This window comes from Lutra lutra, chromosome 1, assembly GCF_902655055.1.
Source record: "Lutra lutra chromosome 1, mLutLut1.2, whole genome shotgun sequence".
Classification (NCBI taxonomy): domain Eukaryota; kingdom Metazoa; phylum Chordata; class Mammalia; order Carnivora; family Mustelidae; genus Lutra; species Lutra lutra.
Genome location: NC_062278.1, coordinates 179032291 through 179043414, shown reverse-complemented (window position 1 = coordinate 179043414; position 11124 = coordinate 179032291). Strand labels below are relative to the sequence as shown.

Sequence of the window (11124 nt, the reverse complement as noted above, 5' to 3'; positions counted from 1 at the left end):
AGTCATAAAGGTCCTCTCTAGCTAGGATGGTCAGCAAAGGTTTCTGAGGAGGTGACACTTGACTTGAATTCTGCTTGACCAGAAGGAGCCAGTCATGCAACAGTCTAGTGGAGAAGTAATGTGGGGAATATGAAAAGCATATTCAAGAGTCCTCAATCAAGCACAAGTTTTGGAGTTAAAGAATGAGGGAGGAGGCTGTTGTGGTGGAATCATGTACTCAGTGGATAAACTAAATGGAGAAGATAGGTCATACTAACTTAGAAGCCAGGGCTAGAAGTTTAAATTAATTTGAAGTAGAATCATGTATGTGTTTGCTTCTGAGGTAAATATTTTCCCTTAGGATGAAAACACTTGAATGAAGTGGTATCCATTATAGATATGTTGTATATCTACATGTGAGAGTGACCCTGTTACAGTGATTTTCTGGTACAGTATTATTTTTGTTGTTGTTTCCGGGCTATGACATTTGTTGTAATGAACCATCTGAGGAAGCTTGGAATCATTCTTCACATGTAAAGCTGAATCTCCCACAGAAAATTCCCCTAGCATCTTTAAATGTTATATTCTGAGGATGATTTAAACCATTTTTTTAAACCTATAGATTGACAGTCATCACTTTCAGGTCCTCAGGGTTCAGGCCATTTGCCAAAATGACAATAGCACTAAACATATTGCTATTATTAGTATTAATAGCTCTAATAATATCTACCTGATGACTTCAGTGCTGAATTACCTCAGGGCTAGTAAGAAGTAATGAGTTAAAATGATCATAAAACCCTTTTCAAATATTTCAGGTAATGCTAAATTATTACAAATAGAGGAGTAGATGTTACACATTCCCTATGAAAACACCTGGTATCAGCCAGATAAGAAGAGAGCAACATTAGCTTTGAAAATGGCATTGGAGGTCCAAAGGCTCAGATTATCCCTGAAGTTTATTTTCAAAATCACTGTTACTAGCTCCAGGTTCAAAAATGAAATGGGAATCATTTATCTGGGGATAAGAGAATAAGAAGATGTTACCATTCCAAAACTGAACAATTCCTTATTGGGTTTTGCTTATTCCTATTGGGTTTTGCTGCTCTTACTATCTTCAGCCATTCCTTCCACCTGTCAAACAGCATGGTCAAGGTGTCCTCACCAGATGCTCTCAAATAAGCCCATTTCTAACAGCTCACTAGCCAGCTAGCTACTGGAGGTGAAGTGTAATAGTGCCTGGTCTAAAGGCAGGAACTGAAGGCTCTTTGCCTGCTAGATAGGGTAATGAAACAAATAAGCTGCCAGAGCTTGGGACAGTAGAATCTGGAGACTTGGCCTTAGCAAAACGAATTCCTGGACGTGAAGGCACTCTAAAGCTCCCTGTAAGATGGGATTAGTACTACCTTCCTAGTGCATTCAGTTCTGATGAAGATCAAAAGAAGTAATGTATGTAAAAACCCATCTGAGGAAAAACTCACTGTTTCTTTTAAACTCTCACACTGCTAACTACTACACTGACAACACTTCTGACCTCAGATGAACGGGTTTTCCACAGCAAGCAATTATGAAAATACCTGCCTGGAGTTAGGGTAGACCCCACAGGTGAAGGGCTCATTTCCACCAGACTGCCTCTCCGCCACGACAGTAGTGGGTCTTTAGGTTACCCTCACTTCTGTCTGACTTGGCTGCAAATCAGGGGTCCCTGCAACTCCCTCCCGTTTCATTCATTTGCAAGAATAGCTCACAGAACTCAAGGACCCAGGAATGTTCATTTACCAGTGTAGTATATAATAAAGGATTGATAAATGATGCAAATGAAGAGCCAGTTAGAGAAAGATAAAGGTGAGGCCTGGAAGTGTCAGGAGCACAAGAGCTTCTGGCCCTGTGGATTGGGGTGCACCACCCTCTGGCCTATAGATGTTTCCCCAGCCTGGCTTCTGTCCAGATCTCCTACTTCACGAATTTTATGGTGGCTTTATCGTGTAGGCCTTATCCATTATTGTCATATTCCAGCCCCTCTCTCCTCCCTAAAGAAGAAAAGGGAGCAGTGCTGATAAAAGGTGCTAGCTTATAATCACAACTTCGTCTTTTTCGTATGCGGCCCCCACCCAGGAGCCCATCAAGAATACCTTCATTAGAACAAAACATATTCCTATCATGCAGGAAATTCCTAGGAATCTAAGAGCTCTGGGTTAGACACTCCTATCCCCCAGGAAATGACACCAGTTTGGGAGCTCTGAATCTGAAACTAGGGTCAAAAACCAAATATTAGTTAGAACTAGGGGTGTGTGTGTGTGTTTCTTTTCATTTGAAGAATGCTTTGCAATTAGTAAATTGCCATTGCCAAGTGTTTTTAACCATGAATTGTTTATGTAGAATATAGCATTTGAGAGTTTGTATGGTCTTGGGAGTCATGCAGTTGCAAAGTGGGCTGTCCAAGAGAGTGGCTCTGACATACTCAACAGTTCACATAATTTCTCTCAGTGTCAGTTTTCCCATCTATAAATGAGAAAAAAAGACTAGTACATGGGCCATAGTATTTTAAGAATTCAGTGAAGTAAGTATATGGCACCTAGCAGTTATGCATCTGGACTATAGTATGCAAACATGTTGGAACTTGTTGTTTTTGTTATTGTTGTTACAGAGTCTTTTTTTTTTTTTTTTTTGACTGAGATCACAAGTAGACAGAGAGGCAGGCAGAGAGAGAGAGGAGGAGGCAGGTTCCCTGCTGAGCAGAGAGCCCGATGTGGGGCTCGATCCCAGGACACTGGGACCATGACCTGAGCCGAAGGCAGAGGCTTTAACTCACTGAGCCACCCAGGCGCCCCCAGTTGTTACAGAGTCTTAAAGCAGAGAGGCATAACATCCCGAGTACTGCCTTCAGCTGTTCACAAAAAGGATTCCTAATAATATGCATCAACTATTAGTGCTGGGGGCTCAAATTTGAGTATGCATTAAAAATACAAAAATTCCTAGAAATCGTGATTCGTTTGTTGTGGAGGAGCTTAAGAATCTTCACCTTTAGCACACACTACAGGTGATTCTGGTGTTTAAGAAACCATGTCTCAGAGTAAATGCCAAACTTCCCTTTCTACATCCTTCCTAAGACTTTCAGAGCAGACTCCTTACCATCAGGATGTATTTTAGAAAAAGAGCTTGGCAACTGGGTTTGAGTGTGAATGGCATCCTCACTCTTAACTCCAGAAACTTCACCTAGAGCTTGTTTCTGCAATTCGTACACATTTTTAGCTTGTGGCTATCATGACTGAAGTATAAAACCGACCAACTTAAAAGCTTCTTTCTCTGAAGACAAGACCTCTGATTCATTAGAAGTTAAAAATGATGGCTCTTTGACAAAAGGGGACTGGGAGAGCAGCAAAGAGGGACATATATTCATGTGGAGTTTTGTGTAAGAAGAGAAAGAGACCAAAAATAATGAATTTCAGCATCAAGTGTTCTTCACCCATCCAGCTTTGGGTCTACTTTGTTTACTGGTAAAAGGAATGCCTGAGACGGGACAGAACTGCAAATAGAAAGTGACTTGGCATGAATGTCATCAGGTTTTACCACAGCATAACGCAGTCAAGATTGCAATTTTACTTTGTATAGATTATGACTAGGGCTCGTGGACCCTCAGTTTCTTGCAGTCTTTCTCTTTAACCCACACCATTACTGAAAGTGAACATTTTTGAGTGTTTACATGTATAGGATTAAAACACATTGGTCACATGTAGTATTCACAATTTTTTTTCTTTTCCTTGTTTTTTGTTTTTATTGCAGGCAACATTCATTGGTCATTTAATAATCTTTTTCTGGTACATTCATTTTTGGGTTTTTATCAGTAACTTTTATGTGTTCATGAACCTCTGGTGACCATGCTCACTCACTAGGAGTCAGCACATGACTCTACTCTGGGACTAAGATAGGCACCAAGCCTCAGCCACTCTGCAGCTGTCCACGGAGCCAGACGAGGCATGCCAAAGTCCACAGCTCTGCCTCCTGAAATTATTAAGGCAGCAGGCTAGCCTAGAGCTGGCTTTAGCCCTGGACAAAACTGGGGTCAAGTCCTGAATTGGCTTCATGCCAGCTCTAGGACCAAGAGCAAGACACACATTTCTCTCAGGTTGCTCACCCATAAAACATAATAGCAGTACCTAGTTCATATGATTGTTGTAAGGATTAAATGAGACAAATGGTAAATACATGTTCAATATTACTAGTAATGTCTAATAGTGATTATTAAAAGTGCTAATAGTGTTGAACTTCTCTGAGTGCTTATTAATGTATATCTTCCTGAGCCCCATCCAGACAAAAGATTAGAACCTATTTGAGTGGTTTCTACATGCACTACAGTTTGAGGTCATGGTTTCTATCCACACTATACTTTTAAGTCCAACTGAACTTTAGTATTTTGTTCTGACAACACTGACATATGTCCCATACCTAGAACAGTACTTGGTACATAGTAGTCACTGAAATAATGGATAAGAAATAAAGACATGAATTAATGAACATGCATTAGTATTAGTATTTTCCTTCCTGTTTTATTTCTGATTACCTCATTGCAAGTTACTAGACCACAAGAATTTAGACAACCTGTACATCTTAAAACCAGCAGAAATAAATTCTGTATACTTCTTACTCCTTCATATTTATCATATTTATCTCCCTTACAGCCACCCACAACACTAAGAGGTTAGCACTCTCCTCATCCCATTTCGGGTATAAAGATGCCAAGGCTTGGAAATAAAATTGTCTTGCCCAGGCTTTCACATCATTGAAATTCACAACCAGGATTCTGCCCCAGGCAGCCTCCATTCTGGATCTGTGTCCTAACACCACGCAAACTAGAATTCAGCATTTTTCCTTCCATGAGGGCAGCCATGGAATGGGGATTGCTTTTGACTTCCAGAATGAGAACAAAAACATCCCAAGTACAGATTCTACATACTGCCAAGTCACTTGTTCATTGAGCATTTCATGAAGAAGTACTGTTTATCTACCTACTCGCCGATCTATTAAGTTTGACAGATATTTATTGAGCCCAGCTAGAAGTGTACAAGATATACAGGGCTTCTGTCTCCATAGAATTTATGCTCCACTAGACAGTATGGCGGTATTGATCTAACCAATTTTTAGTAGCCTTTTTATATATAAAATACAGAGTCATAATGTTGGTACTAAAAATATTTTTTTACCTTCATTTGGAAAAAAAGTACCCAAATGTCAGAAAATTTCCAGGAATCCTACAAGTAATGTCCATATAATTTTCCCTCACAGAACTCATTTATGTTTCATCAGTTATCCTGGTGATGCCCTTTATCTTAAGAGACCCATCCCAGATCACAGGTTGCATACATTTATCATGTCTTTATAGCTGACTTCAATAGAATATTCCTCAGTTTTTGACCCATTTTGACTATGGCATTCCTGAAGATTGAAGGCAAATCATTTTGGAGAAGGTCTCCCAGTGCAGGTTTGTCCAGTGGTTTGTCCAGTGGTTCAGCATCATTAGACCTGGAATATTCCATTGGCTGGAATATCACACAAGCACTGCCAACTTCTCAGTGAAACTTGGGCAGTGCAGAGATACTGATGTGTCCCATTGGAGGCAGTGTTAACTTGGATAAGCTGATTAAGATGGTGTCTGCAGGCTTCCTCTCTCTGTAGAGAATAACTATTTTTGTGGGTAGGAACTTGAGATTATGTAAAATCCCATTCCTTATGCAACTTTTACCTGTGACTTACAGCATCTAGTGACAGTTCTTTCCTGAATTAATTTTTATTATGATAGCTGTCTCATGGTAACTTTCTAATTATGTCATTTCTTCTACATTCATTAACTGGGCATTCTACTCAAAGGAAAAACTTTCTCTCTACTCTCTTTCTTTCTTTAATCAATTTATTTTAAGTGTATATCTAGATTTATTGTGTGCTATTTATTTATTTATTTGTTATTTTTATGTTCAATTTGTCAACACACAGTACTCCCTTCCTTCCTTCTTTCCTTCCTTCCTTCCTTCATTCCTTCCTTTCTTTCCTTATATTTTGTAGAATCACTTAGTCAACTGATTATAATCCATTGCTATAATTATTTTTGTTGTTGTTGGTCTGGTTGTCTCAGATTAGCTAGTAGCAGAACTTTCAGTCTGGTTTTTATGTCCTTTTGACATATCCCCATTTTCTTCAGACCTGTCCCTGATTTCTGGCACAAGAAAATGCTTAAGGTCATTTTATTCTTTTCCTGCAGCAGCCCATAATCAGCCATTTTCCAAGAATCTCTGATCCTCTTAGTGGATAATTTTTGTTTGTTTGTTCATTTGTTTGTTTAGAACCTGAGATATAGGTGCTAAATATGCTCATTGCTTGAGGTATTGTTGTCCCCAGCCCATCCCAGTGGATACACGTTTATATCTAGATTTCTTTTTATATTTATAGGTACTGAAATCATGAATTCACACCAGTATTTCTCATTCCAATGCAACAAAGAGTGTTCATTTCAGCTTACTCAATTTCCATATTTGTATCTCCCTTCGCCAATTGTGAGAAAACTACCCGCCATTATCTTTCAGTATATGTATTTATTTATTTCATCTCCTGCCTATAGTTGTTAATCTTAAAAATAAAACTACCAGTTATTTAACCAGCAAAAGTGGTTCTGTTTGGGAATAGCATAAAATTGGGATCCGGGAAAAGTAAGCTATAGTAAAACCATAGGCAGGTCCAACAAAGGAGAAGAACATTATTTTATGCAGGAGGAGAAAATGGAGAGGGATTCTTTTGAATGAAAGTATATTGGAGAAAAGGAAGAATTCAGGGTGGTAATGGTTTCTCACTGGCTGAATTGCAGAAATTGTCAGTTTCTTGTAGGAATTACAATGCACATCTTTCCCTTTTGGGGCCTGTAACTGACCATTCTTTCCTAATGAGGATTATTCTCGAGGAGTCTATAATTGACAATTCTTCTTGTAATTCACATTGAATAGTATGGCTCCCTCTTTCAGGCTTCCTTTCTAGCATCCCAAGTCTACTTTGCTAAGGTTTCCCTTTATTAGTTTTCACACAGTCAACCCTTTGACCCCACTTGGATGTTGCACAGCTGAGACACCCTCTTTACTTGAGCCTTGACGTGAGATGGCTGCTACCCCTGTCAGATAACCACCTCACCTAGGCTGCCTTCCAGGAAGAAAAGAAGGAGAGAAAAGAGAGCAACAGAACAATATTATTGTTTATAAAAATAAATTAACACTGTTCTTTCCATTTATGCATACAAACAAAAGAGCCTAAGGGGTAAAACTTTTATGACTGCTAATCTGGCCCATCACAGCTGTTATTCCAGTAAAAGATGAGAAGTTAGTAATCTCTTCTTTGCCTTGTAGGCTCTGTAAAGAGCTTTATGTGGGATGACTAAGATAAAAACAAAGTATAGCATTGTCTCAGCAGTCCCCAAAGTGCCTAAAGCACAAGTGGTATGGGAGAGTAAATTGTAAATCAAATTCATTACGATCTCATAAGTCATCTGATTTGAATCTATTAATTACATGACAATCAGTTTTGTTGTATAGTTTTCAACAATGTCTTTAGATGACAGTATAGGAAGATGGTTTGTTTTTTTTTTAAAGATTTTATTTATTTATTTGACAGAGAGAGATCACAAGTAGACGGAGAGGAAGGCAGAGAGAGAGAGAGAGAGAGAGGGAAGCAGGCTTCCTGCTGAGCAGAGAGCCCGATGTGGGACTCGATCCCAGGACCCTGAGATCATGACCCGAGCCGAAGGCAGCGGCTTAACCCACTGAGCCACCCAGGCGTCCCAGGAAGATGGTTTTAGAAATATAGTTGGGCACCTGTAATTAACCACACACCACATAAATGGCTGCTTGACTACATAATTATATTTGCAATTATTTCCTTTATTCTTTAATTTTAAGTGAGAACATACAAATGTTGGAAAGCAAAGTGGTAAACAAAGTTAGGCATGGACACTGAGTTTGAGATTCATAATGTTTGGGGACTTAGGTAGAGAATTTTTTGAACCAGGCAAGAACGCTGGACACCAACGGTCAACTAATTGGCACAAATTAAAAGAAAACCTGCTTAAGTTGTGTGTTCATTTACAAACCACTTTGTTTTCCCTCTTTCTTATTTTTTTAAATGAAACAAGTAGCTTTTGCTTAAAGTGAACCAAAAGACTACCCAGGTGCCATTGTCTCCTGAGAGAGAAATGAGAGTCTTCAGGAAAATAAAAATGTTTCATGCCTCCCTTTCATCTTCTGAGAGGTTACTTTTAAAAGTCAACTCCTGAAGAGAAACAGATGTGTCTAGAAATTAAGTATTCAAAGCCAGACCAGGAGAAATTCTTTTTGCCTCTTAATGGAAATGGAAGAGGAAGGTCTAGTTCCAGGAACAATTTCTTTTTTTTTCTTTCCTTCCTTCCTTCCTTCCTGCCTGCCTTCCTGCCTTACTGCCTTCCTCTTTCTTTCTTTAATTTAAATTTAATTAAATTAATGTTTATTTTTCTGATCCATGAGCATGGAATGCTCTTCTATCTTTTTGTGTCTTCTTCAGTTTCTTTAATGAGTGTTCTATAGTTCCTCAAGTACAGATCCTCATAGAGCAATTCAGTAATGTGGCAGGATACAAAATCAATTTACAAAATCAGTTTCTTTCTTATACACTAACAATGAAAACATAGAAAGAGAAATTAAGAGAATCGGTTCCATTTACTATAGCACCAAGAATCGTAAAATACCTGGGGATAAACCTAGCTGGGAACAATTTCCAAGAATTGTTTTGAAGTGGGGAGCAGGGGAGATGGGGGTGGGAGTTTTTGGGCTAGAGTAGAGCTCTTTAGTATGGTTTGTTTTCAATCACAGTTTCCCTGACAGACTGTTATGTGTGCTAGGCCAAAACATCTGCTTTCTCTAGATATTCCCATCATGACATATCCTGAGGAATGTCTAGAACAAATGGGACTTCTTACTGTTTGTTTTGTTTTATTTTCTTGAGCATATGAGGTTTACTGCAAATATATCTTCTTTTTACTATGGGAATATTTCCTCATATTTAACCAAAGTTCCCTGGAAATCAGACTAAAGTTTTCATTGGAAAATTGTATCATTTTAAGATAAGATACTTTGAAAGGTAATTTAGAAATGTACATTTATGCAAATCTAATTACAAAAATACAGAAATCAAGAATCTTGATAATTCATGATGCTTTATCTACTTCATCATGCATAATATGTCACAGAAGAAGGAAAGCAATAATTTACCCACTGACATTTTCAAAGATCTCCTTTCACCTATACCTTTATATGTAGGCATTCCCAAAGGTCCCAGGTTCTCTCTATGTCCTGATTCTTTCCTCCATTTTGTATCTTTTTTTTTTTTTTAAAGAATACAAATAGAATTTTATTATACAAAATTGAGGTCTTCATATTTCATAGTTCACTAAGGCTAAACAAAGACTAGGTATTTTTTAAAATCATTCACAAAAATTTCACTTTCACTCCCCCCTCACTCCAACTATTAAAAAATGGCCTGACCAAATGTTATCAAAACAAACACTATAAACAACACCAAGTCCTTTAAAGACAACTATCCAATATGTTATTTCTTGGCATAGGTGATCTTCATGGCGTGGGACGGTGTGATTTTAAATCCCTGTAAAGCATCCCTGGCAGCTCCAGCCTGTCTGTCATTTTCAAATTCAACAAAAGCAATGTCATGCCTCCCAGGTACCAAACGTACTTCCTTGAAGCCAGGAAACTGATTAAACAGCATGGATAACATCATCTCATTAGTCTCTTCTGGTAAATTATTGAGGAATAAAATATAGTTTGGAGGGTAATCAGGGACCTGAGGATTTGGTGTTGAATTTCCTTGGGTATTTGCTGCATTTGGTGCTCCCTGACCAGGCTTTTTGTTTGCAGTGGTTGCAGTCTGTTCCACAGTTTTTGCTTTTTTCTTTTCCTTCTTCTTTTCTTTGTCAGCAAAAGTGCCACGCATTTTAGATATTATATCAGAATCTGTTTTTGCATACTGGATTCGCATTGGTTTACCATAAAATGGAAATCCTTGTAACTGTCTCAAGGCATTTGTGGATGAGCCCAGTTCCTTAAAAATAACAAAGGCTTGCCCCCTCATCTTCATCGTCTTTAAAGCTACAATATCTACAACGTGGCCAAACTGAGAAAACAGGGCATACAGAGATCTCTTCAACTCTTCTTTTTTAATTTTGTCTTTCATATTGTTGATGTAAATTGTATGATTTGGTCTGATATCCATGTCTGGAGTTAAACTGTTCAAATTGCCAGAGGCCTAGGCCAGTTCCCAATCCATTTTGTATCTTTTGTTCCACACAAGTTCACACCTGTTCCTGCACACTGGTTATTTCTGCATTGTGGTGAAATCTCACCCTAGTCCAAATATACCCAGTGGAATCCTTCTCCAGAAAAATACATCTCCTGATTCACCAAGAATATAAACTTCCAGGTCAGGTTGGATTTTCTTTGCATGTCCTATCAATTCCTGTAAAATTCTCCAAACCTGTCTTCAGCTTTTTTAGACTGTTTCTACTGACAACATACTAATTATAACACTGGTCATCTCAAAGATACTTAATGTCTTATCTCTCGATCTTATTTCTATTTATTATCTATGAGATTTAGAGCAAGTTATTCAAATTCTCTGAGCCACAATTTTCTCATCAATAAAAATGGACTTTATAGTAGCCCTCTATATTACTTGGGAGTATATATTACCAGCTACAAAAAACTGTCTGCCTAAACAAGTAGGGAGGTGATTTTCCCCCACAAGTCATCTCCCAATTGCTAAATCCCTCACATTTGCTACCACAGGTAGTATTTTCTAAAAGAATAATATGGTTATTTTCTACAACTACCAGAAGAAAATCCTGATTTTATGCTAAAGTAAGACCATACTTCTTAACTTTCTTGGAGAATCACTAGTCTCTTCTTTCCAAATATTCTGCAATTCAGCTTTAACAACAACTAACATTTGCTGAGCATTCTCCCATACCTTGTTTGTTCAACCTAGAATGCATTTCATTCTTATTTCTACTGTAACAGCTCTTTGTGCATAATGCAGCCTTCCACCTCCAGCTCAAAAAGTGATAACACCATA

The 11124-nt window shown here is 38.2% G+C and overlaps 1 protein-coding gene across 1 annotated transcript; it reads right to left on the bottom strand.

Moving 5' to 3' along the window:
• Window positions 1-9414: 9414 nt before the first annotated feature.
• Window positions 9415-10305, bottom strand: LOC125088772 (U2 small nuclear ribonucleoprotein B''-like). The gene has a single exon (XM_047710269.1). The coding sequence runs from the start codon at window positions 10264-10266 to the stop codon at window positions 9589-9591; it is 678 nt and encodes a 225-aa protein (XP_047566225.1). The 5' UTR covers window positions 10267-10305; the 3' UTR covers window positions 9415-9588.
• Between the last annotated feature and the right edge of the window lie 819 nt (window positions 10306-11124).